This window comes from Chanodichthys erythropterus, chromosome 13, assembly GCF_024489055.1.
Source record: "Chanodichthys erythropterus isolate Z2021 chromosome 13, ASM2448905v1, whole genome shotgun sequence".
Taxonomy (NCBI): Eukaryota; Metazoa; Chordata; class Actinopteri; order Cypriniformes; family Xenocyprididae; genus Chanodichthys; species Chanodichthys erythropterus.
This window is the reverse complement of record NC_090233.1, coordinates 30660302-30686363: the sequence shown is the minus strand read 5'-3', so window position 1 is coordinate 30686363 and position 26062 is coordinate 30660302. Positions and strand designations below refer to the sequence as shown.

Sequence of the window (26062 nt, the reverse complement as noted above, 5' to 3'; positions counted from 1 at the left end):
CCACAGCTTATAGCTTATATTTTGCTAGTTAAATGTTTCACACTTAATTTTATATAATACATATCCATAATCCCCAAACGTTTTAATATCTATTGGTTCTCCACTCTCCTGACATTTTTGTTCCTGTAGATCTTATCATGTGAGTTACTTAGGATACAAAGACCTATTGGCAAAAGTTTGGACTCCTAAACAAGGTTCATTCTGAGAACGATTTCCAATTATTTGTCTAACCTGGAATCTGTGTTTACTTTCATCACGTCATGCAGCGGCAGTGTGAGTGTCCAACCAATCACACATGCTACATGTTACACTAGTCTATCAGCCTTTCAGCTTATTTTGACTCAGTTTTGTGGGAACATAACAGATAAACAACTGCAATAAAGCTCTGCTGCTGTAGGTCGAATATAAACCAGACATCATTTTTAAAAAAAAGAAACATTTATTCTCGAAGAGTGTGTATCATTTCAGAGTGGATATGTTGACTTTCGTCTTTGTGTGCCTCTCTATCTCTGTCACAGGTAGGAGTCTTTGGTAGTCTTTGTTTACAGAGTTTTTTTTTTATTTAGCTGCTATTTTGTTGGAACAGTTTCCTTCAGTGTTTTTCCTCTATATTTTAGTAAATTAATAATATCATCGTACTATTGTATATTGTTAAATGTATTGTTTAATTTAGAGTTTATTAGCTATAAGTCTACAAGAACAGTCTTTGTCTCAAATGTGGCCTAATTTTATAGTAACCAATAAGATAAACAATCATAGTTTGAATGGGTTTTTGCCTATGATCAACTGGCCTGGGTATCCAGTGAGTATACAGAATATTATATTAGTAGATTACATGCTTTTAATGTGAATGTTTTAAGAATTCTTTCTTACTGATATAGTTTGTATAGGCTTGAATCCATCTTATTCTGTCCACAGGCCTATATGCATCTTTTACGGTTAGCGTTAGTAATCCCTTAATAACAGTTAAAGAGAATGAGGGTAAGTTTCATTTAACTTTTTCTGTTAATCTTTGTCTTTCAGTTATAGCCTAATTGTTTTGTGTGGTCTTACAAATGTAACAGTTTACTGGAGAGCCTTTGTCTTTTGGCTTTTTGGTGATCCTTGCTCAAGGATTTGATGTGAAAAACTATGCACATTTATGCATCAGATTAAACAAATTATTACTTTTTTTCAGGAGTTGACTTGAAATGTTCCTACACCGCTGACTTTGGAGCAACACCCAGAGTAGAATGGAAGTTCAAGGATCTCAAGGGCTCTCAGTTTTTCATCTACTTTGATAGCATGCTAACTGGTATGGATAAAATGGTTGCCGTTTCGTCACTGTAACCTTGCAGTAGCATTCCTTAATGTATGTAGATGTGTTTTATTGAAATGAGAACTGGGAAAATATTTAGTATTGTGCATCTTTCATCAGCTGAATATGAAGGCCGTATCACTGTGTATAATGGAGGTCTGAGATTTGACAAGGTGACGCGAGCAGACACTGGAGACTATGACTGTGAGGTGTCTGGAAATGGTGGTTATGATGAGAAGACCATCAAACTCACTGTCCTTGGTAAATTTGAGTAGAAATTATATTATTTAAGGCATTTTGTTGTACATGGTTGATGGGGTGCACAGATTAGTGCTTTGATTAAATAATGTTTTATATAATTTGCCTTACAATTCCCACTGTAATTCCCTCCACTACAGTGCCTCCTTCCAAGCCCGTATCCAGAATTCCTTCTTCAGTCACAACAGGCAGTAATGTCCTTCTGACCTGCTTCGACAATGTTGGATCTCCCCCACCCACCTATAAGTGGTACAAAGACAACACTCCCCTCCCTGATGATCCCAGCAAGTTCCCCACAATTAAAAACCTTACCTACAAGATGAACGTTTTCAGTGGAAACCTGGTGAGTGTTGATCTACAATATTAGAAAATACAAAACAGCATAATGTGTGTGTATATTCACATCAGTTGATTGAAACTCTTTGGTCAAAACTTTCAGTATATATTTTTATAATTAAAATGTAATATGTGTGTGTAAATATAATTCTAGGATTATACCGTGTAAATTTATAAGGTATATCAAATATGTAAAATATTTTTTTGTCTGTGTGTGATCAGGAGTTCCCGAGTGTGTCTAAGCTGGATATCGGTTCATATTTCTGTGAGGCCGGTAATGGAGAAGGCGTCACTCAGCGGGGTGATGCAGTGCGGATGGAAGTCCGTAAGTAACATTGTCATTGCATTCAAATAGGGCACCTTTAAAAAGGACAACAGAACTAGTTATAGAAGTTTATGGAGAGGAATACCCCATGTTTGGGGAATCATTGGAGGAAATGAGAACAGAGTTGCTGGCAGGCCTCATACAGCCATAATCCCAGCACTGCTTGGACAGTCTTATAAGTAGAATATTGTGTTTCTGATGTTTTTGCATTTTTTCAGTAGCCTACAAAGATAGTTAGTTAGTTGTGTACAACTTGTTACAAATATGTCAATAAACAAAGCTTTTTAATGTCTCTCTAGCATTGCTACTTTTTGGCATTTTTTTTTTTTTTTTTTTTTATGCTAATAACTTTGTTTTTGTAATATAGTTGATGTAGACAGCAGCCAAGTGCCAGCCGTGAGGGGCACCTTGAGCACGGAGACACAGAATGTGCCGAGCAAGATCACCATGAACCACATGCTGGAAAAAATGTATGGTGTATTCATGTTACAAGAGGTGAAACTAAAACTAGAGATACAAAAACTGGAATTAGAAATAACCAAGTTAAAACTGGAGCTGCAAAAACATGGACATGAAGTGTAGATTCCATTCAACATCACTGCTATGTTTAATATATTCAATTTTGCATTTTGCATATATGTATAACATATTCAAACTATTCATTGTTTCAGTTTTCTATGTCAATCAGACAATTTTTTCTACAATCATATCATATTGTTTGTATTTCTTACCTTGCCGTATTGTGTAGAACAACACAGATTATGTTGCACATTCAGATTGGTTTCATTCTGAGCTCTCCATGCAAGGATTTGTTTTGGCATGTGTTATATTGAGTTTGCTTGAATCCTAATGTGTCTTTCAATGATGGATCATAGTGCATTTTAAAATCCTGTGATGTTGAAAACTTGTTGTTTTAAAAAAGAAACTGGTATGGATAAAAACTATACTGTTACTATTTACTCTGTTGTCTTCCAGTTTATCATTGTAACTTTTGGCCCAGTATTGAAATGATTGTGTTTGGTATGTGAAGCAGAAATTCATATTCCATATGATTATTTATATTTTAAATGTGATATGGGGGGGATGTGATTCATTTGTATCGTTTTGTTTCATTCTCGATATGAAGGCTATCACTGTAAAGGACTGGGGTTTGACAAGGTGACGAAAACAAGATTATGGCAGAGAGGTGTCTGACAATGGTGAAGACGATGAGAAGACCATCAAACTCACGGTCTTTGAATCATCAAAATTCTTACTTCCAGTTACTTTTTGGTAGTACTTGTTACTGCAAATATTGTTGCCTCTTCAGAAATATTGCTTGTAATGAGAACATTTGTAAGTGACATTTTTGAAAAAAAAAAAAAAAAATCTGCTAAATGAAAAGGTAAATATGATCCCTATTTCTTATGTAACATCATTTTGTATTGTTAACTTATTTATTAAAGATGTAATGGGGATTTTTCATATACAGTACAGTCCAAAAGTTTGGAACCACTAAGATTTTCGTCTGCTCACCAAGGCTACATTTATTTAATTAAAAATACAGTAAAAACTGGGTCATGAAACCCCCCTGTTTTACCCTGGTCGTTCACACCTCAAAGCTCCAAAAAACTTTGTTAAAATGGGTGTGTAAAACTCTGGAAAAGTGGGAGTGTAGAGGGGGGGGAAGAAGGGAGAGAACAACCAATGAAACGCAGACATACAACACACTCACTTATACAGAATAATGAATATGAACACAGAGAAAATGACAACACACTCCCAAAGCACAAGGGAGAAATGCAAATGAATTTTTAATAGGGCTAATAATAGGCTACTTTGATTATGTTTACGAGCACTGCAGTCTCAAAATCAGTCTATTAGAATAATCGTGTCGTTGCGTTCAGATAGGCTACACCACTGTATCAGTGTCCAGTTCGCACATATATTTCATTTGAAGAAGACTTGATGAATTCATACACTGTGCTGGTTCATGTTTGGTGCAGGAGAATGTGTGAAATATGTCTATAAATTCTTTAAAAACAGATACTTTATTCTGTATGAGCTATGAGCCACGTGGCTAGTGTTGTTAAACTCATCGCGAAGCTCCGCGCTGAAACTGATCATATGCGCGCTCCACGTTTAGCCTATCATAACAATCATATTTTTCATGTGTTCGTATTCAAACTCCAGTTCTGACCGCATTGTGGCCAAAATACAAACAACACACGTGATGTGCTGAGGGAAACATACACACGGCTCACGTGTCTGAACGCAGAGCAGGCAGAGGTGGATGAACAGCACTTTTTTGACATTTGAATTCTCCTCTGTAATGCGATCTCATGCGAACATATTTTCCATTTGTGCTGGTAGATTACAGCAAAACAATCCACATGCACACAAACTTCTGCTCTGGTCACAGGAAAACACATTTTTGTGTTGTAGCACTTAGAAAACGAGCACCAATGATACGTCTCTGAATGACAACAGAGGCAGAGGCGAGAGAAGTGATTCCTTATGCATAATACCGCAATTATAATCTAATGCATACTACAGTGCAGTGATTGGATTGAATGAGCTTTTTATAAATGCAGAAACGGTTGATGTCAGCATGTTCGACCAGCCCATACTTGGAGTCAACCAGCACTCCGGATCTTGCCGGTAGTACACAACGACGTCAGATTTTGTGACGTTGCTCCGACTTTGTTTTTGAAACTGGAAGATAGAAATCGCTCTGAAAAATGCAAAATAACTCATTTTAACTTTTAAATAAAATTGAGTACCTTTAGTGTTTTCAATGATGTGCAGCCTATACATATCTGTTCACAGCTCAAAAAATGCGTTCTAGGGTTTCATGACCCTTTAACCATAAATGCTCATCTTGAACTAGCTCTCTTCTTCTTCTCTATTTGAATTCCAGCAGTGTAGACACTGCTAAGTGTATTACTGCCCTCCACAGTTCAAATTTAAACTAAATTGTCATATACAATATGCTAGTGCAAGTATATAACAATTAGTTCAAACTTTGACCTGTGGAGGGCAGTAATACACTTAGCAGTGTCTACAATGCTGGAATTCAAATAGAGAAGAAGAGAACTAGTTCAAGATGAGCATTTATTGTTAAATAATAAGATTAAGATAAGACCCTTATTCCTCATCTGGGATTGTGTAACGTTTTAAAGCTGCAATGAAACTAATTTTGACCTTCAACCATTTGGGCTCCATTGAAGTCCACTATATGGAGAAAAATTCTGGAATGTTTTCATCAAAAACCTTTATTTATTTATTTATTTATTTATTTCAGTTGAGATGCTTTGTTGCCATGTATTCGTATTCGGCCTGCAGGCCGTATGTTTGACACCTGTGAGCTAGAAGGTCCAAGCACACCCTAACTCTGCCTGTAACTCTATTCCTCCATGCCTAATGGAGGAATAGATGCCCATGCCTCCATGCTCTATTCCTCCATAAAGGTGAGCTGGACCAGGTCAAGCTCAACCTGTTTCATCCAGAGAGGTTGGGCTGGACTTCATTTGGCTCTGCAGTGAGCACCACTTGAAATTAATAGCTAGTGATATTGCTAGTTATCTGTGAAAGTTGAGACTTTAAAGGTGCCATAGAACTTTTTTAAAAAAAGATGTAATATAAGTCTAAGGTGTCCCCTGAATGTGTCTGTGAAGTTTCAGCTCAAAATACCCCATTGATTTTTTTTAATTCATTTTTTTAACTGGCTATTTTGGGGCATCATTATAATTGAGCCGATTCAGGGCTACTGGCCCTTTAATTCTCGCGCTCCACGCCCATGGAGCTCGTGCTTGCCTTGAACAGTGCATAAACAAAGTTCATAAAGCTAATATAACCCTCAAATGGATCTTTACAAAGTGTTCGTCACGCATGCGTCGCATTATGTGAGTATTGTATACTGTTATATTGTTTACATTTGATTCTGAATGAATTTGAGGCTGTGCTCCGTGGCTAACGGCTAATGCTACACTGTTGGAGAGATTTATAAAGAATGAAGTTGTGTTTATGCATCACACAGACTGCAAGTGTTTAATAATGAAAATAGTGACTGCTCTTGTCTCCGTGAATACAGTAATAAACGATGGTAACTTTAACCACGTTTAACAGTACATTAGCAACATGCTAATGAAACATTTAGAAAGACAATTCACAAATATCACTAAAAATATCATATTATCATGGATCGTGTCAGTTATTATTGCTCCATTTGCCATTTTTCGCTATTGTTCTTGCTTGCTTACCTAGTCTGATGATTCAGCTGTACACATCCAGACGTTAGGCTACTGGCTGCCCTTGTGTAATGCCTTTCATAATGTTGGGATCATGGGCTGGCATATGCAAATATTGGGGCTTACACCCCGACTGTTACATAACAGTCGGTGTTATGTTGAGATTCGCCTGTTCTTCGGAGGTCTTTTAAACAAATGAGATTTATATAAGAAGGAGTAAACAATGGAGTTTGAGACTCACTGTATGTCATTTCCATGTACTGAACTCTTGTTATTTGACTATGCCAAGATAAATTCATTTATTGATTCGAGGGCACCTTTAAAAGAAATCAAAAAGTTTACATGTTTTCTATTAGTTTTAAAAGCAACTTTTATGACAAGCTACTCATTTCAGTTAAGTGACCGACATACTGTGAGTCTTACTGTAGTTAGTTGGCTAGCTAACTTTTCTCACACATTGAAGGTTTCCCCAAAGACAAACAGTTGAGGAGTGTGGCGAGGGGGGCGTGGTTCAGCGAGGTCTGCAACCGGAGAGAATAGCGGGAGACGCTTGGTAAGTGAGTGGGTTGGATACAAATCACGAACACCTGTTTCTCATTCCAGTGATTGGCACGGAGACAGGTTAAAACGCCGTGAGAAGCAGGAGCGTGTGAGAGAGAGGGGAACTGTTGACTGAGTCGAGTCGAGGTTCGTGGAGTGAAGCCCTTGTGGATGGTGTAAACCAAACTTGGAGAGAAGCCCTTGTGGATAGCGTATGCCGAACCTGGAGTGAAGCCCTTTGTGGATTGTTTATTTTCGTTGTTGTGCGTTGCACAGTCCTTCTGTTGACATTCAATAAAGACTCAGTCAGCAGTTGTTTGTCGTCTCTGACCACTTCCTTCCCCACTACGAACTTAAATCTACTATACTGGTGCCGAAACCTGGGAAGGAAGTCGGTGAGCACGTCGCCATGCAATCTTCGTCCTCCGCCACATTTGCGGACATCATCGCGTCCCTCGCGGTCCTGCACCGCGAACAACAACAGGCCCTGCTGGAGTTAAGAGGCGACCAGGAGCGGTGTTTCCAAGCCATTCTACAAACCCAGCAGGAGGACCGCGAGGCGTTCCGGAGCTGGATTGACCGGGAGGTTCCCCGGGAGCCCACCGAACCACCCGCTGTGCCTGTCCACCTGCCATTAAATAAGATGGGTCCACTGGATGATCCAGAGGTGTTCTTAGACCTCTTCGAGAGATCCGCGGAGGCGTGTAAATGGCCGCGGGACCAGTGGTCGATGAGGCTGGTCCCGCTCCTCTCAGGAGAAGCACAGGTGGCGGCACAGCAGCTCCCCGTCCCGAACCTCCTGGTCTATGCAGACCTACGGCGGGCCATCGTCCAGCGGGTCGGTCGGACCCCGGAGCAGCACCGACAGCGCTTCCGCTCCCTCGACCTGGGTGAGTCCGGCCGGCCCTTCACGTTGGCCCAGCAGCTCCGGGACTCGTGCCGCAAATGGTTGCTGGCTGAGGGAAGCGACGTGGACCTGGTCGTCGATCGCATGGTGCTGGAGCAATTCATCACTCGGCTCCCGAAGAAGACGGCCGAGTGGGTCCAGTGCCACCGCCCCACGTCGCTGGACTCAGCCATCCAACTGGCGGAGGATCATCTGGTGGCGTGCCAAGGGGGCGGCGAACCCCTTCCAGCTGCCTCTCTCTCTCCCTCTCTTTTGTCCCCCTCTCTCTCTAGACCTGTCCCTCTCCCTAGGTCTCGTCCGCCCGGCCCACCTCGTGTTCCGCCCCGAGGGCGGGGCGGAACGGGACAGGCACCTTCCTACGGACCCAGGGGGGCGGGACTCCCTGCTGCCGGGACGGACCCCGCTCCTGCTTCTCCCCTCTCTCCGCGTCATGTATTCAGCCCACTCTCTGCCACTGGGGCGGCGGGCAGGTCTGGGCCGGCCTGTTGGCGGTGCGGGGATCCGGATCATTTTGTGGATAAATGTCCGGTTATGGAGGTCGGGACGGTGATCCGGGTCCCAGACGAACCTCAGGCCGCCCCTGGTCAGGCTGGCGGGTACCAAATACCTGTGAGTATCAAGGGGGGTACCTATCAGGCTTTGGTGGACTCGGGCTGTAACCAAACCTCTCTCCATCAAAGCCTGATTTCGTCTGGGGCATTGGATACAGGCCGCATGGTTGGGGTTCGGTGCGTGCACGGGGATGTGGTAAAATATCCCGTAATGTCCGTCATAATTAAATTTAGGGGACAAAAGCATAGTGTTGAGGTGGCAGTTAACCCGCACCTCCGGCATCCGATAATTTTGGGAACGGATTGGCCCGCGTTTAAACAATTATTGGGATGTCTTTGCTCGGATGCCTCTTGGGGGAAAAGAACGCGGGGTGAGCAAGCGCGAGTACAGGTGGGAGAGACTGATCAGAGACCGGAGAGTTCTGCTGCAGGGGATCTGAGTGAAGCCGGAAGACTAATTCTTCCGGAACGCGATGATTTTCCCCTGGAGCAGTCTCAGGATGAGACATTAAAAAATGCATTTGATAGGGTCTCGATGATTGATGGTCAGCCTCTCCAGCCTGGACGTCCGCTTGCTTACCCGTATTTCGCGATTATAAAAGATAGGTTGTATCGAGTGACCCAAGACACTCAGACAAAAGAAGATACAACCCAGTTATTAGTGCCAAAGAGCCGCAGGGAAATGCTTTTCCACGCGGCTCATTCTAATCCAATGGCGGGGCATTTGGGACAGGCAGCGACACTAAATCGTCTCATGACCCGGTTTTTCTGGCCTGGCATTCACGAGAATGTACGCAGGTGGTGCGCGTCTTGTCGTGAATGCCAGTTGGTGAACCCACCGGCCACCCCAAAAGCGCCATTGCGCCCACTTCCATTAATGCAGGTCCCCTTCGAGAGAATTGGTATGGACCTCATCGGGCCATTAGAACGATCAGCAAGGGGACATCGCTTTGCATTAGTCATTGTTGATTATGCAACACGATATCCTGAAGCAGTGGCTCTCCGCAACATTTCTGCTAAAAGTGTTGCGGATGCACTGTTTCGCTTAATCTCCCGGGTGGGGATTCCAAAAGAAATCCTCACTGATCAAGGCACGGCGTTTATGTCACGCACGTTACGCGAACTGTACGAATTATTGGGCATTAAATCGGTTCGTACCAGCGTCTTTCACCCACAAACGGACGGGCTGGTCGAACGTTTTAATCGCACGCTTAAATCCATGATTCGTAAGTTCGTTCAAGAGGACGCCAAAAATTGGGATAAGTGGTTGGAACCTCTGTTATTCGCAGTACGAGAGGTCCCGCAAGCCTCCACGGGGTTTTCCCCCTTCGAGCTTCTCTTTGGGCGCCAGCCCCGTGGGGTGCTGGATGTCCTCAGAGAAACTTGGGAGGACGGACCATCTCAGGCCAAAAATGAAATTCAGTATGTGCTGGACTTGCGATCAAAACTCCACACCTTGGGGCGGCTATCAATGGAGAATTTGTTACAGGCCCAGCACAGACAGAGCCAACTGTATAACAGACGGTCTAACCTACGTAAATTCGCACCGGGGGAAAAAGTGCTTGTATTGCTCCCTACTTCCAGTTCGAAATTACTTGCAAAGTGGCAAGGACCCTTTGAGGTCACACGGCAAGTCGGCGAGCTCGATTACGAGGTGGTACAGTCCGACAGGAGGGGGGCACGTCAAATCTATCACCTCAACCTCCTAAAAAAATGGAATGAGGCAGAATCAGTGATGCTGGCGACGGTGATTAGTGGGGAGGATGATCTCGGACCAGAGGCGAATGTAAAATCTCAATCTCTCGCTCTGGTCCCGGGGGGAGATCACCTCTCGCCCTCCCAGCTCACTGATTTATCCAAATTGCAAAAGGAATTTGCAGACGTGTTCTCTCCCCTGCCGGGACGTACCAACCTCATTCAGCACCATGTCGAGACGGAGCCGGGTGTGGTTGTTCGCAGCCGGCCGTATAGATTACCTGAACACAAAAAAAAAGGTAGTTCAGGACGAATTAGAGGCAATGCTGAAAATGGGAGTAATACAAGAGTCCAGCAGTAACTGGGCGAGCCCTATAGTTTTGGTTCCTAAGACCGACGGCTCGGTTCGTTTCTGCGTGGACTATCGCCAACACCAATTTGTTACGCTTCCGTTCGGGCTGTTCGGGGCACCGGCCACCTTTCAGCGACTCATGGATAAAATTCTCCGGCCCCATGTTGCATTTGCGGCTGCCTATCTAGATGATATTATTATCTATAGTAATGATTGGCAGCGGCATATGCAGCATGTGAGAGCCGTCCTGAGATCGCTGAGAGCGGCTGGGCTCACGGCCAACCCGAAGAAGTGTGCAATTGGGCGCGTGGAAGTAAGGTATCTGGGCTTCCACTTGGGGCATGGGCAGGTGCGTCCCCAAATTGACAAGACGGCAGCGATTGCGACCTGTCCGCGCCCCAAGACCAAAAAGGAGGTTAGACAGTTCCTCGGGCTGGCGGGATATTATAGAAGGTTTGTACCTAATTATTCGGCCCTCACCAGCTCGTTGACTGATCTAACTAAAAAGGATGCTCCAGATACGGTCCAGTGGACGGAGCCGTGCCAGCAGGCTTTCACCCAGGTAAAAGCTGCTCTATGTGGCGGGCCATTGCTTCACTCTCCTGACTTTTCTCTCCCTTTTCTGTTGCAGACTGACGCGTCGGACAGGGGGCTGGGTGCTGTCCTGTCCCAGGAGATAGAGGGTGAGGAGCGGCCGGTACTGTACATTAGCCGTAAGCTCTCGAAGAGAGAAGCTAAGTACAGTACCGTAGAAAAAGAGTGTTTGGCAATCAGGTGGGCCGTCCTCACCCTCCGCTATTATCTCCTGGGACGGGAATTCACTCTCTGTTCGGACCACGCTCCCCTGCAGTGGCTCCACCGCATGAAGGATACCAACGCGCGGATCACTCGTTGGTATCTGGCTTTACAGCCTTTTAAGTTCAAGGTGGTCCCTTGTTCAAGTGAAGCCCTTGTGGATGGTGTAAACCAAACTTGGAGAGAAGCCCTTGTGGATAGCGTATGCCGAACCTGGAGTGAAGCCCTTTGTGGATTGTTTATTTTCGTTGTTGTGCGTTGCACAGTCCTTCTGTTGACATTCAATAAAGACTCAGTCAGCAGTTGTTTGTCGTCCCTGACCACTTCCTTCCCCACTACGAACTTAAATCTACTACAAGGAGACAGAAGTAGAAGGGAAGGTTTTTTTGCCAAGTGAGTCCTCATGCTGTATGCAGATAGGACTTTGACAGGACAGGTCAGACTTTCAGGATTAGGGATGGAGCTAAACCATCAATCTTCAGTTGCCCGACTGATCTACAAAGAGTAGGATTATCATCCCTAGATTATAAGGATTTGATAGTTTGTTTTTAAATTGTGATTTGTTTATATTTTTATTCCCTTTTTAGTCAGTGGCAACCAGGACAACACAAGTCTCAAGGAAAGCTGAGGAGGGCCTGTCAGTGGACTGTTCTCAGCATTTCCAAGAGACTGTACCTCCTCTGCCTAATGCTGTGAGTGTCAGTACTAGTTAAACCCAGAACAGTTGTGAGCATTATGTCCCTGGTCATATTCAAACCTCCCTGTCTCTCACTCTCTGCCAGTATTTTCAGATTCACATACAATATGTGCACACATTGGATGACAGACACACACACACACTGCACGGTAAAAAAAAAAAAAGATTTATCATCACAACATTTTTTCTTTTGTCAAATCAACTTAGATAATTAATTTGGTTCAGATAACATAATATTTCGAGTTTCTGTTGATTAAACCAATCACCTAATTTCAATAAACTCACATTTTAAGGCAACCAGGAAACTTACTTTTTAAAAGTTAAACCACCAATTCTTTTTTAGAGTGTGTGATGGCAGTGGGATTGAGGGGTGATGAGATTAAAAAATTAAAATTTGTCTTAATTTACTCTAATTTCATCATAGATGTGTTTAACTTTACATGCTCATCTGAACTCAGCTGGAGATTTTAAGGTTTTTTTGTTTCACTTTTTTTCATTGCATCACATTGCAACACTGCATATCAACTTCTGATGAACACATTAATTATTATTTGAATTATCAATCAGCGAGCCATTTAATCATGTAGGCCTACTACTGTTTTTGTCTTTCACACACATTAAAATTTACAAATTCACATAATTTTATATTTACATGCAATGCAGGGGTTCCCCAACTTTTTTGTCAACTAAACCTTTTTGACCTAATATATTTACTTTGAATCAGTGACTGACTACAATTTTTAAGCAATCTACTCAGCACTGTTTACTGTATGTTTATATTATTGACTATTGTTCATATAGTTATATAACATATATTAGCCTATTTAATATTACTTCTTACTTTATATTATATACACTTATGTGATACTATTTACATTGCACTGTAGTTGTACCATATCATTAAATCGATTTCTAAATGTAAAGTTATTATGTTTTTATTCCATAATAATAAGAACAATAATAATAATAATAAAATGAAACCGGAGCTACCCTGTTTACTTGCATTTGTTTATAGGGCAGTGGGTTGTTTTCACCCAGCCATTTTTTCAACCAATTTTGGATTTATTTTTTTAGCCAGCAATATAGTAATATAGTAAAAGGCATGTTCTTGCTCACCCCCAAATTGGGGCAAATTTGTGGGGTATTTTAAGCTGAAACTTGATCAGACCAAAGACTTATATTACATAATGTGAAAGAGTGCATAATAGGTGCCTTTTAACCCAACCTGCTGGGTTTGTCCATATTTTACCCAGCTTGGGTTGTTTTTAACCCAGCATTTTTTAGAGTGTGGCTTCACAACAACTCCGTGACTGTTCTTGAATGGCCCAGGCAGAGCCCTGACTTAAACCCAATTGACCATCTCTGGAGAGACCTAAAAATGGCTGTCCACCAACGTTTACCATCCAACCTGACAGAACTGGAGAGGATCTGCAAGGAGTAATGGCAGAGGATCACCAAATCCAGGTGTGAAAAACTTGTTGCATCTTTCCCAAAAAGACTCATGGCTGTATTAGATCAAAAGGGTGCTTCTACTAAATACTGAGCAAAGGGTCTGAATACTTAGGACCATGTGATATTTCAGTTTTTCTTTTTTTATAAATCTGCAAAAATGTCAACAATTCTGTGTTTTTCTGTCAATATAGGGTGCTGTGTGTACATTAATGAGGAAAAAAAAATGAACTTAAATGATTTTAGCAAATGGCTGCAATATAACAAAGAGTGAACAATTTAACGGGGTCTGAATGCTTTCCATACCCACTGTATATATAACAAATTCAAGGTAGTCATTGTTTCAGTTTTCTATGTCAGTCAGACAGTGTCTTCTACAATCATTTATCAACCATAATGCCCAGATCCATTTTCATTCTCCTGCCTCAGATCTTCAAAGAACTTGGTCTTTCTCCAGCTCTGAGAGTGCATGGTCTTTACCTTAAAGCATTTTGAGTATTCAGAGTAAATGTAGAATTTAGAAGTCTGAGTTACAGTCATATTGTTTGAATTTCTTACCTTGCCATATTGTGTAGTAGAACAATGCAGACTAGTTTCATTCTGAGCTCTCCGTGCAGGGATTTGTTTTGGCTTGTGTTACAGTGAGCTTGCTTGAATCCTTCTTCCAATGATGGCTCATAGTGCATTTTAACAATCTTGTTGTTTTAAATAAAGAAACTAGTATGTATAAAAACTGATAAACAATAATGTTGTTATAAACTCTGGTGTCTTCCAATTTATCATTGTAACCTTTGGCCCAGCCCAGTGATTGCATTGTATAATTTTGTTTCATTTTTGATATGAAGGCTATCACTGTGTATAATGAAGGACTGAGGTTCGACAAGGTGATCCAAACAAGATTATGGCGGAGAGCCATCAAACTCACTGTCCTTGGTAAACTATATTATGGTAACATTTGTGGCCTCTAAGCAAGTTCCTCAGTTTCAAGAACCTCACATACAAAATTAATGTTTTAGTCTGGATGGACTGGACGTTTGTAAGTCATTGCATTGAAATAATAAGTGCACTATAATAGAGAATGTGCTCTCTGTTTAAATTAATATTTTGTCCTAGAATTAAACTTTTTAAGTCAAAATACAGAAGTGTATGAACTAAAGAAATTAATTTGCTCATATATTTGGTCTCTCTTTCTTTTGCTTCATCACCACCCACACTCACTGGTGAAAATCAGAATCAAATGATCAGAAACCAGTTGACACAGCACTGCATAGTGGCGGCATCAATGAACTCTCAGTGAAAGGCCGCAGATTCATATAATGTTCTCCTGCTGTGGTCTTCTAATTATTTCTGTTTATACCCGTTTGAAATCACATAGAAATCATTCTCACTGTGGACACACTTTCTCTTAATCTCTTTCATATCATTTATTATTAGCCAGCAATTTTAAGTTTGTTTAAAGTCACTGTGGGACTAGAACAGCAATTAGTTACTTTTAACTTTACCTTTAACTTTTAAATGAACAGTTCTTGATATGCTATATTTGAAAAAAAAAAAAAAAATCTTTACTGAACCTCATAGAATGCCATGATATTGGTCACATTTTAAATGAAAACGCTGTAATTTTTGTTAACATTTTGATTTGTTTTACTCAGATATCTTGGTGAACCAGAACAAATATTTGTTATATGATCTTAAATGTGACCCTGGACCACAAAACCATAGTCATAAGTCACACGGGTATATTTGTAGCAATAGCCAACAATACATTGTATGGGTCAAAATGATCAATTTTTCTTTTATGCCAAAAATCATTAGGATATTAAGTAAAGATCATGTTAAATGAAGATTTTGTAAATTTTCTACCATAAATATATCAAAAATGTATTTTTGTGAGTGGATATGCATTACTAAGGACTTCATTTGGACAACTTTAAAGGCGATTTTCTCAATATTTAGATTTTTTTCCCCCTTAGATAATAGATTTTCAAATAGTTGTATCTCAGCCAAATATTATTCTATTGTCCTAACAAACCATACATCAATGGAAAGCTTAGTTATTCAGCTTTCAGATGATAATAAAAAAAATTTGACCCTTATGACTGGTTTTGTGGTCCAAGGTCACAAATACTAAATATCCAAATAATCATGTTTTATTGTTATCATAGCAGCAGCAGCCATATTTTCACTATTGACTTTCTTAGAGTGGACATGTTGCCCTCACTATTTCAACCATTCTATGTTTTGCAACTTGAGCAATTGTTTTGCTTTAATTTATATCATTATGCTATGTCCTTATACAGTGTTCTGTCTGTGATGAAATGATACTGAATTATGTGAAAGGGGTTTAGTTTACACAAAGAAGTAGTCTACATGCTAACAGCTCCCTCCTCACCTGACCCATGTAGAAAACAAAGAATATTCCAGGTTAAATACTAAAGGTTATATTCTAATCTACAGTCTTTTCAAATTAAAATAGTTCAACAAAAAATGTGAACATCAGAACTGAAAACTTCCTCCTTGGTCCAAAATCTTGATCTGCAACAACAGCTCGTTCCAAATTCTGATCATCAGAAAATCAAAACAGTGACTCATCCAGACACTTGATGTGCTGAGGAGAAAGTTAGACAGAAACTTTTATTCTTAAACACCTGAAAGAGAAGCGGTGATTATTTTTCATGGCATGTAACTAACAATACGTTGTAGGGGAAGTTCCTCCTATAACACATGATGATGGACCGCATGAAGTGGGTCTCATCGTTTTTTCAGTAACTGTTTTTTGAGTCTGAAAAAGAGTGGCATTAAAGGGATGACATTCTCCCTTTGCCATTTGAGCCTTTCCTTTTCAAATCAGTAGAGAAAAGAGACAAAGGATTTGCAGAGAAGAGTGTAGCACAATATTGCCAAAGTTATGTCATTTAATTTAAAGACAGACTACAATATCTCTGTGGGCCTCCTATAAGTAGGACTTTTTGTTAAAAAGTTTTTTGAAAATTTGTATATGGATATAAAATGATACAAAAAGGACACATCAGTGATTAATAAAAAATCTGTGTGTATATTAATTAGTATAAGATGTTAACAAAAAATTACTGAAATGAATGTTCACAATGTACTCAAATATTTGAAAGGAAACGTTTATATAGTCTCTGTTTTTAGAGGGAAAGACATGTGAAACCCAATACTACCATTTTGATACTATCAGAGACACATCTGCTGGTACCGTGGTAACCAGTCTCTACATAGGTGATTCAGTACTAATCTCTGCCCACCTCTACAGGAAATGCTAAAATATATATTGTGGTTAGACTGTTTTTGTCAAGAAGTGTGCAGCTGGTGTCATGCTCCACATTACAACGTTAAACATTTTTAGCTTTTATTTACAGTGTTAATAAAGCTAGAAGTGAAAAGAAAATTTTTTTACAACTGATATTAAATAATGAATATCCAAAGTTCCCAAACTTTGTTGTTATTTGACAAGACCTGTAATTTATGGTTCTCCACTCTCAGTGTGTCTCTTAAGAGCTTATCATGTGGGTTACTTACTAAGTATCTATATAGAATTCCAATAAGGATGTGTTTATCCTGAGAAGTAGTTTATACTTTCATTGCGTCATGCAGTGGGAGTGCCCTAGTGTCGCGTATTTAACCAATCACACACGGTACAGGTAAAACAGTATCACTCGGAAGGGCGTTTAGTTTCAACCTTCTAGTTTATCTTCTTGACTTAGGTTTGTGAGGGCCTAGCAAAAACACAGCTCCCTAAAAGTTCTAGTAACATAACATAACATAAAAAGCAGGTATTTTTTAGAAAAGTGGAATATTTTGGAAGACTTATCATTTCAGAGTGGATATGTTGACCTTCGTCTTTGTGTGCCTCTCTCTTTCAGTCACAGGTAGGCGTCCATGTTTTCAGTGTTTGAATCATGTTTACATTTCGTTTTTTTTAATTATTATTAAGTCGTGTCATTGACTGCTGTGAATTATTCAGTAGCCTTTAAACTTTGAATATTTTTAATTAGCTGTTATTTTGCTAAAAGACTTGTTTTTTTAATACTTGCTTTTCAGCTATGTTTTCTTCTTTTAATTACATAAGAGTTTAGCGATTAAATTACAGTTTCAGTAACTACAGCAAGAACAGAAAATGTCATCGGTGCACCTGTCGCTTAAATGCGACCTTATTTGACCAATCCGGTAACGAATCGTTGTTTTGAATCGGCTCTCGTCAGTGATCTTAAGAACGAGCTTGCAAACAGTAACTTGGGCCTACTTGAAGTGGAACCAGTTGAAGAAGCCTAGGCCTATTTCATCATATTCACATTCTTAAGTAATGACTTGAATCAGTAAACCGAGTCAATTTAAGAACCGTTCGAGATATATTTGGATAAAGCGTAGCGAACTGGGCTTATCTACTTTCATACGTTTCATATAGAAACAACAGTTTAAATGTGAAAGAAGGTCTTTCACGGCTCGGCGGTATCACCTGGAGAACCTGTATTTCTACCTCGCCCATCCCCCACCCGAAACCCGAGCTCAACAACCAGGAATTTTTTGTGACAGCTGAAAGGCAGTCCAGGAAGCGTGTCCCAGTAAAACAATCAGCAGTAGATTAATAAAGTAAGCGTATGATGCGCTTGCTCGCACAACATTCTCGTGAGGAAACTCTTGAATTCATATCGTGTTTGTTTTTACCTGTTACCCTCAAGTTCACAGAGGAAAACCGTTTCAGTACGGCAGCTAGTCTGGAAAACGTATAACATGATGATTGAAAAATTATGATCGAAAGAATGGTCAGAAAAACATGTTTGAATGAATGTGAATTCATACTAGGCCCTATATATATTTTTTTTATTTCATTACTAATGCTTGCTGCTGTACCCGCTCTTTAAGAAAGAAACGTGGAAAAGCAGTTACAAGTGCCATAACATCATTTTCTGGCTTTTATCTAGTACATATGTATTTCTGTGGTAGAAACAATTTGTAATGTTTCCTGTAATGAAACCTCACACACACTTTAAAATGAAATGTAGTATTTACATTGAGATGTTTGCTGGTGTCACAGGATTTTTTGTAACAGGTCTGATGGCTTTTTAAATGGATCAACATGTGCTTGTTCTGAAACAGACCTAATTTTTTTCTTGGTCTTATTGGCTCAACATCTTTTGCTGTTATGTTTGTCAAAATTAAGGCATTTTAAAGGATAAATGATTAAAAACAAATGTCTTCCTTTAACTTTTACCTCTTTGATTAGATCTCTGTCTAAAACATCTTGCATGTTGCTTTTGTTTGATTCTTTGTGTCTTGATGTTTCTATAAGTAAATAAAATAAGTGGCTGGTTTATATAAAGATGGTATTAGAACATCATTCCACCCTGGATACGACTGTAATGCAATTTATAATGTGTTTTAAAGGGATAGTTCACCCAAAAATGAAAATTATCCCATGATTTACTCACACTCAAGCAATCCTAGGTGTGTATGACTATCTTCCTTCAGACTAACACAATCGGAGATATATTTAAAAATATCCTTAGTCCTCCAAGGTTTATAATGGTTGTGAATGGGGGGCTGCGTTTTGAAGCCAAAAATAATGCATCCATCCATAAAAAAAAAAAAAAAAAAAGTAATTCGTATGACTCCAGGGTTGTTAATAAAGGCCTTCTGAAGTGAAGTGATGTATTTTTGTAAGAAAATTATATTTAAAACTATAAATTTTAAATGACTAGCTTCCGGTGGGAGACGGTACACAGAATGCACAAGTAAATCAATCATGGCATAATTTCTATTTTTGGGTGAACTATCCCTTTAATGTGTCTTCTTACTGAAGTAACTAAGGATTGAATCTGTCTCTTTCTGTCTGCAGGCCTACATGCCGCTTTTACGGTTACCGTTGCTAATCCCTCAGTGAAAGTGAAAGAGAATGAGGGTAAGTTTCATTTTGCTTTTTCTGTTTGTTTGTCTTTTACTTATAATTGTTTCTTTGTGCCATGAGCAGTCAGATATAAATAATGGAGAAAATTTGACATAGTGCCTTCATGCAAAGGTTTTGCACTGAAGAATAGTATTTTGTGTGGTGATTGTTACAAATGTAACAATTTATTGGAGAGTCTCTCTCTACTGGCTGGCCTAAAGAAAGGTCTGCCCATTTAAGGACTGATAAAAACATTTATGCATCAAGATATTCAAAGTATTATTCAATTTTTTTTTCTTTTCAGGAGTTGACTTGAAATGTTCCTACACCGCTGACTTTGGAGCAACACCCAGAGTAGAATGGAAGTTCAAGGATCTCAAGGGCTCTCAGTCATTCATTTACTTTGATAACAAGCCAACTGGTATGGATGTAAAGTTTACTGTTGTCGTCATTGTAACCTTGCAGTTGCTATTCCCTTATTGTGTGATGATCTGTCAAATGACCATTTGAGGAAGATATGCATCTTTTTTCTTTCATCAGCTCAGTATGCAAACCGTATCACTGTGTATAATGGAGGGCTGAGATTTGAAAAAGTGACACGAGCAGACACTGGAGACTATGACTGTGAAGTGTCTGGAAATGGTGGATATGACGAGAAGACAATCAAACTCACTGTCCTTGGTAAATCATTTTGCATTATTTACATAAACTGATAGATGAGAAATCATAACCTTAACCCAGGGTCTGGGAGTGGCCCAGCCTATTTTTTTAGTTCACTCAAAAATGTCATGATTTACTTACTGTACTTATTACCCCTATTTGGTTCCAAATCTATGTGTTTATTTTTCTGTGGAACACAAAAAGTTTTGAAAAAAAAGTCAGTGGGGTCCAGTTTTTATATTTAACACAATATATAGCTTTGATTTAAATGGTTTATATATGTAATTAGCCTTATAATTCCCACTGTAATTCCCTCCACTTCAGTGCCTCCTTCCAAGCCTGTATCCAGAATTCCTTCTTCAGTCACAACAGGCAGTAATGTCCTTCTGACCTGCTTCGACAATGTTGGATCTCCCCCACCCACCTATAAGTGGTACAAAGACAACACTCCCCTCCCTGATGATCCCAGCAAGTTCCCCACATTTAAAAACCTTACCTACAAGATGAACGTTTTCAATGGAAACCTGGTGAGTGTTGATCTACAATATTAGAAAATACAAAACAGCGTATATAATGAGTGCGAATGTATATAGTCCCATCAATCGACTGAAACTCTTTGGTCAAAACATTCAGTACTATACTGTATATTGCTATAATTTAAATGTCATTGTGCACTTTAATATATTTCTAGGTTTATATCTTGTAAATTATTTTTGTAAAATTGTTTTGTTTGTGTGATCAGGAGTTCCCGAGTGTGTCTAAGCTGGATATCGGTTCATATTTCTGTGAGGCCAATAATGGAGAAGGTGCCCCTCAGCGTAGTGATGCAGTGAAGATGGATGTCCGTAAGTAGTAGAGATGGGTTGATCATGAATGATTTGTTCATTTTGAATGAGTCTTTTAAATGACTCCGGAATAACAAAATTACTCAGAGAGTGATTTGGTCATCTTTGGGTGAATTCCAAATGGCTTTGGGCACTTTGGGAAGGGGATGCCATTTGTAGGGGCGTTCTAAACGATTGTAAACAGCTGATTCCCTTAGTGAAGGTGCATGCAATAAATTTTCTCTTTTATTGTCATGTGACCCAGGGTGGTGAATCATGGATTCATTTTAAAGCTAGATGGTATAATAAGCACATTTATGTCATGCATGTCACATGAAGTTTAAAAGTTTAGAGCAGCGAGGTAATACTCTCTTGCTCTCACACACACACAAAGTGCATATTTAAAAAAAAAAAATATCAGAAAATGTCATTTATTAACACTTATATTAAGAAATTAGGCAATATTAAGAAATTCCTGTTGTAAGACCAGCTGATTGGCTGATAGATTCAGTGCTGCATTGTCATGGTAACATTCCAGGTGAAGATGAGGAAATTAGTCTTTCTTTACTCCTTTTTGCCAAGTGCGTTCCAAATGGCGAATATGACACACAAGTGCCCTCTTCCCTCCACTTGCCCTGTCCAAGTACCCACACTCGCGGTCTTGGCCACTTGAGAGTGCGTGCATGCGACAGGAAGTAAGTGCGCAAGACTGTCCCACGTCTTATAAATGCTCAAGTGCAGTGCCCTTAATGTCATATCAAGTCACCTTTATTTATATAGCCCTTTTTACAATGCAGATTGCCAAAGCAGCTTTAGAGTGATAACTGGTATATAATTTTGGCTGCACAGCAGCTCTTAAAGAAAATGGTGTCAATGCAGGCAAATCAAAGCACTGCTGAATATCAAATGTCAAGTTTCCCCACCTAAGCAAGCCAAAGGCGACAGCGGCAAGGAACCCAAACTCCACCAGGTGACATCAGGTGGCAAACAAGTCCTCCCAAAAATGCTACCAAAGAACTTGAAGGTACACTATGTAACTTTTGGCCCTCTAGCGGTTAAAAAAACAAAAGTGCATGCATTTTGCAGAAGAATTTTTTTATTTTTTATTTTTTGTCCTTCGGCTCTTTGTGGCTATGCAAATGAATATGACAATAGATAATGCTTTACAGTGGGCTCCCAACACAATTCACATGTCAAAGTAGTGTTTTTTTTTTTTTTTTAATTTCCCGTGAAAACCGTCTTGCTAGGTTTAAAATATTAATGCTTATAATAGGCTTACCATAATGAATGAGTGTAAAGGCCCGTTCACACAAAGAACGATATAGTTCTAAAAATCTTTCTAAATATAAAAGAATAGCACTGTCCACGCCACAACAATAACGATGCTGATCAAGAGAAATGATATCGTTGGGATCACTTTCAGAATGATTTTTTTTCCAGCTGTTGAATGACGAAACACTAACAGCCAATCATAATCCATCCTAATTTAAGGGCTTGCACATTTAAAATGGCAGACGACATTGCAGAGAAGTTAATCGCAGAAGTTTTGTAAAATTCACCATGGTTTGACAAGTCGAATCTCCTTTTAAAAAAATACTTGAAAGAAAATGGAACAGTGGTGTGTGGGTGGTGTTTTAAAATGAGGCAATGTCCTCATTCATGTCCCTGTTACACAATTTTCCTGGTCAAGTTAACATTACCTAAAAAGACAGACCAAACACAATTCTATCTTGTATTTTTACACTATGTAATGTTCTATTTATTAAAACAAAGTATACATTTCAAGTTGGTGTTTTTACGCATTTTTACATTTATTCCAAAATAATAACTAATGGCAGTAACAATTTAAACAATATGTATTATTTATGAACTAATATTAAGCTTTTCTTGTTAATAGTCAAATTTTCAGCAGTCATCCAGCTTGTACACACTAGTCACTCACTCACAGACACAAAGATGTACCTTTTAATTTCACCACTAAAAACGCTCGCAGTCATCATGTTTCCAGGCCATTTTGAGTTTGATTTTGACATGAAATAAAGCTGTGATATCTAGGTGATAGTTGTTTACTTTTTTTTTTTTTTTTTTTAAGTCTTCCCATTAACACCATCACTGTCTTCATTCAGGCCGATTCGTCAAGGATATATGGAAAACAGTCAGTGATACCTTCAGAATAAATGGTGAGAAGTAGTAATGATGAGATCTTTATGCCAGGCTAGCAAACGGTGTAACATAATTAACTTATTATTATTATCCAATGCTATTGTCTTACTTCCTTTGAAGTTGCAGTGAAAAATCCTGACATTGTTTTTATTCCACTATATTGACTTCTTCAGCTAAATTCTTCAGCTAATAGATTAGATCGATTACACTAGCTATTTACTCGAAACAGCATGCTGAGGACATCTGCTGGTCAAAGTTCGTTGGTGTGGACGCAAATACAGTTATCATTAGTTTTCTATATAGTTATCGTTCTTGGTGTGAACAGGCCTTTAGACAAAAACATGTTTTGAAAGAAGGATTGATGAGCCTCATTATGAATAATCATCTGACGGGGTTTGAAGAAGATGTGCAGGATATTTTTGCTTTAGCAGCCTTTGAGTTTTAAATAATTCAAATTATGTAAATGATAACATTCAGTGAATAGGAAAGCCTATTTAAGACTTAACTATCTGTAACCTGCCTCATCAGACAATGGTTAATCAGGAAAACTGCCAACAGAAAAGTTAATGCCTTATCAGAACCTACTTGACTTTAAATAGCTTGAGCATTTAAAGCGGCAGACGACATAACTGCAGCGTACACTTTTAATAAACAAAATATTAATGTGTTGGTGTGGATGATGTAGTTATCTAGTTATCATTCTTAGTGTGAATGGGCCTTAATTCCCACTCTCTGTCATAGTTTGAAAATTCTCCATGACTCTTAATTTGTTTTTCTTTATTATAGGTGATCTAAATGTTGGTGGCATTGTTGCGGGAGTTATTGTGGCTTTGCTGGCAGTAGGGTTGATCCTCTTTGCTCTCTGGTTTGCCACTAAAAAGGGATATATGCCAAGTAAGTTCTTCTTATGTGTGTGTCTGAGAGGGGGGAGGGAGGAAGAGGGGAATAATTATACATTCAAATAATTGGATGCCAAAGCTATAATGACTAGAAATTAAAAAATGATTTAATTTTATTCAAAATAATTTTACTTAATTTTTTATTTTTTCTAATTCTCCACAGAAATGAAAGAAAGGTAAGTCTATTTCTATGGCACATATAACTTCATATTTTATATACATAAAACTATGTTGCATTTAAAATGTAATAAAATGATAAAAATGATCTCTTGCAGCAAGCCGAAAACACAAGCTGTTTATACACAGCCTAGAGCAGATGAAGGGGATGATGGGGATGTAAGTACAACACACTTGCTTAGTTGTGTAAATTATATTAAATAGCTAAATGTAATTCGCCATTGGAATTCTGTTTGCAGTAATTCACATTGAATGTTCTTTTCTAATTGTGTGTTCTGTTCTACCACCAGAGTAGTGGTACTGGTAAAATAATTCTTTTTGCACTGTTTTGTGTGTCTGTTTCAGGGGGAATTCAGACAGAAATCATCTTTTGTGGTGTAGCCTGCTTTGGATGAAATGTCAAGATTTGTTGCCTAGATCAATTTTTTTTTTTTTTCTATTTAAGTTCATACAAATCAGGATCAGTTTGTATGTGAAGAGTGTGACATCAAATGTGCCTCCCTGCCCTGCCCACCACACCACACCACAAAAAAAGCTTTAAACCAGCCATCATAAATATGTGTGTGGTAGCTTAATCTTGTAGATTTAGTTTTAGGAATCTAAATCCTGTCTCTCATTTGCAGAAATTAATTGAAATGTAATTCTTTGAACTACAAGTAATCTGTCAGTGGAAAACAGACTTAAAGGGTTTATTATAAATCCTTTATTAATATAATTTGTTCAAATTATATTAATTTATTTAGTTATTTATGGATTGAGGTTAATTCTAGGCTAATTCTGTATGACTCTGCACTATGGGATGAAAGCTTCTGGGGAAAAGAAGGTACTATGAATGTTCCCCATTCAGGAAATAATTCCCCATCCCATTGATAGAAACATTTGCTGTACATTGTAAAAGTTGTTTGTTTACTTCACTGGCATTTTTTTATGATGGTGTACTTTGTTTGTTTTTATGTGTTTTATACTTCCTTCATGAAATGTAAATAGTTCTTTCTGGCTTTTATAGAATTTAAAAATCATGCTTTATTGACCTCTCTCTGAATTGTTAAACTGGAAACAAATTACAAAACAGTTTTTCTTGTTTGATTGAAGTTTTTAATGTCGGACTTGATCCTATTCTTCCAATAAATTAAACTTGCTGAATATGACTTATGTAATGTTGACATTAACCATTAGGCCACGACAGCCCTGCTAATGGAGGAGAGTTTCTCAGTACCGGCAGGAAATGACTGAGGTGCCCTTGAGGAAGGCACCTAACCACTAATCGCTCACCGGGCACCACAGCAAAAAAAATGGCTGCCCACTGCTCCCGGTGTGTGTCCACGGTTTGTGTTCACTGCTCTGAATGTGTGTGTGTGTGTGCTGTGCACTAACTGGATGGGTTAAATGCAGAGGACAAATTCTGAGTATGGAATTCCAAGTACTGGGTCCTTCACGTAACTAAATTGCAGGTCCACCCAGAGTCTGCTCGTGCAGAAAACACTGCGAATGTTAATTTAAGCAATGTTATCTGTTGTTGTCTCAACTGATTTTTGGAAATATCTGCATCGTAGGATGACATTACGAATGAATATATTTATTTTTAAATGATATCTTATAGGGTTAGTTCACTTAAAAATTAAAATAATGTAATTAATTACTCACCCTCATGTCGTTCTACACCCGTAAGACCTTCATTCATTTTTGGAACACAAATTAAGATATTTTTGATGAAATCTGATAGGCCTAGCTCACTGAGGCTTCTATTGTCAGCTAGTTACTTTACACTTTCAGTGCCCAGAAAGGTACTAAAAAAATATTTAAAACAGTTTGTGAGTTAAGTGGTTCTACTTTAATATTATAATAAAGCGATTGTTCCGACTTTATGGATCTTTTATTCCGTGTGTCAAACTGCTGAAATCACATGACTCTGGCACTCCGAACCACTGATTCAAAACAAAAGATTCGTAAAGTTTTGAAAACGGCCATCACTAGATATTGTCGTTATTATTTTATTTTTT

General features: G+C 39.0%; 3 protein-coding genes across 7 annotated transcripts; all 3 read left to right on the top strand.

Annotated features, from left to right (window-relative positions):
• The first annotated feature begins 327 nt into the window (after positions 1–327).
• Positions 328–5089, top strand: f11r.2 (F11 receptor, tandem duplicate 2). Of its 4 annotated transcripts, XM_067406324.1 has the most exons (9): positions 329–518; positions 919–981; positions 1178–1294; positions 1418–1558; positions 1696–1898; positions 2114–2216; positions 2584–2686; positions 3192–3236; positions 3343–5089. In XM_067406324.1, the coding sequence occupies exons 1-8, from the start codon at positions 476–478 to the stop codon at positions 3202–3204; spliced, it is 786 nt and encodes a 261-aa protein (XP_067262425.1). In that variant the 5' UTR covers positions 329–475; the 3' UTR covers positions 3205–3236; positions 3343–5089. The 4 variants fall into 4 exon arrangements, with proteins under 4 accessions (XP_067262424.1, XP_067262425.1, XP_067262426.1 ...); XM_067406325.1 differs by lacking the exon at positions 3192–3236; XM_067406322.1 differs by lacking the exons at positions 3192–3236; positions 3343–5089 and having other exon boundaries at positions 331–518; positions 2584–3176.
• Positions 5090–5284: 195 nt separating this feature from the next.
• LOC137033882 (uncharacterized) lies at positions 5285–12148 on the top strand. Its single transcript, XM_067406321.1, has 2 exons — positions 5285–8501; positions 11122–12148. Exons 1-2 carry the CDS (start codon positions 7395–7397, stop codon positions 11680–11682), a joined length of 1668 nt encoding a protein of 555 aa, XP_067262422.1. The 5' UTR covers positions 5285–7394; the 3' UTR covers positions 11683–12148.
• Positions 12149–17112: 4964 nt separating this feature from the next.
• f11r.1 (F11 receptor, tandem duplicate 1) lies at positions 17113–25205 on the top strand. Of its 2 annotated transcripts, XM_067407986.1 has the most exons (10): positions 17113–17324; positions 19292–19354; positions 19644–19760; positions 19880–20020; positions 20324–20526; positions 20742–20844; positions 22950–23003; positions 23773–23880; positions 24049–24221; positions 24408–25205. In XM_067407986.1, exons 1-9 carry the CDS (start codon positions 17282–17284, stop codon positions 24063–24065), a joined length of 849 nt encoding a protein of 282 aa, XP_067264087.1. In that variant the 5' UTR covers positions 17113–17281; the 3' UTR covers positions 24066–24221; positions 24408–25205. The 2 variants fall into 2 exon arrangements, with proteins under 2 accessions (XP_067264087.1, XP_067264088.1); XM_067407987.1 differs by lacking the exon at positions 22950–23003.
• The last annotated feature ends 857 nt before the right edge of the window (positions 25206–26062 follow it).

Coding starts and splice junctions, on each gene's coding strand:
- f11r.2 (XM_067406322.1), top strand. CDS start 476: ATGTTGACTTTCGTCTTTGTGTGCCTCTCTATCTCTGTCACAG. Junction 1,559..1,695: donor CATCAAACTCACTGTCCTTG/GTAAATTTGAGT, acceptor CCTCCACTACAG/TGCCTCCTTCCAAGCCCGTA. Junction 1,899..2,113: donor ACGTTTTCAGTGGAAACCTG/GTGAGTGTTGAT, acceptor GTGTGTGATCAG/GAGTTCCCGAGTGTGTCTAA.
- LOC137033882 (XM_067406321.1), top strand. CDS start 7,395: ATGCAATCTTCGTCCTCCGCCACATTTGCGGACATCATCGCGTCCCTC. Junction 8,502..11,121: donor CTGGCGGGTACCAAATACCT/GTGAGTATCAAG, acceptor TTTCTGTTGCAG/ACTGACGCGTCGGACAGGGG.
- f11r.1 (XM_067407986.1), top strand. CDS start 17,282: ATGTTGACCTTCGTCTTTGTGTGCCTCTCTCTTTCAGTCACAG. Junction 19,355..19,643: donor GAAAGTGAAAGAGAATGAGG/GTAAGTTTCATT, acceptor TTTTCTTTTCAG/GAGTTGACTTGAAATGTTCC. Junction 20,527..20,741: donor ACGTTTTCAATGGAAACCTG/GTGAGTGTTGAT, acceptor TTGTGTGATCAG/GAGTTCCCGAGTGTGTCTAA.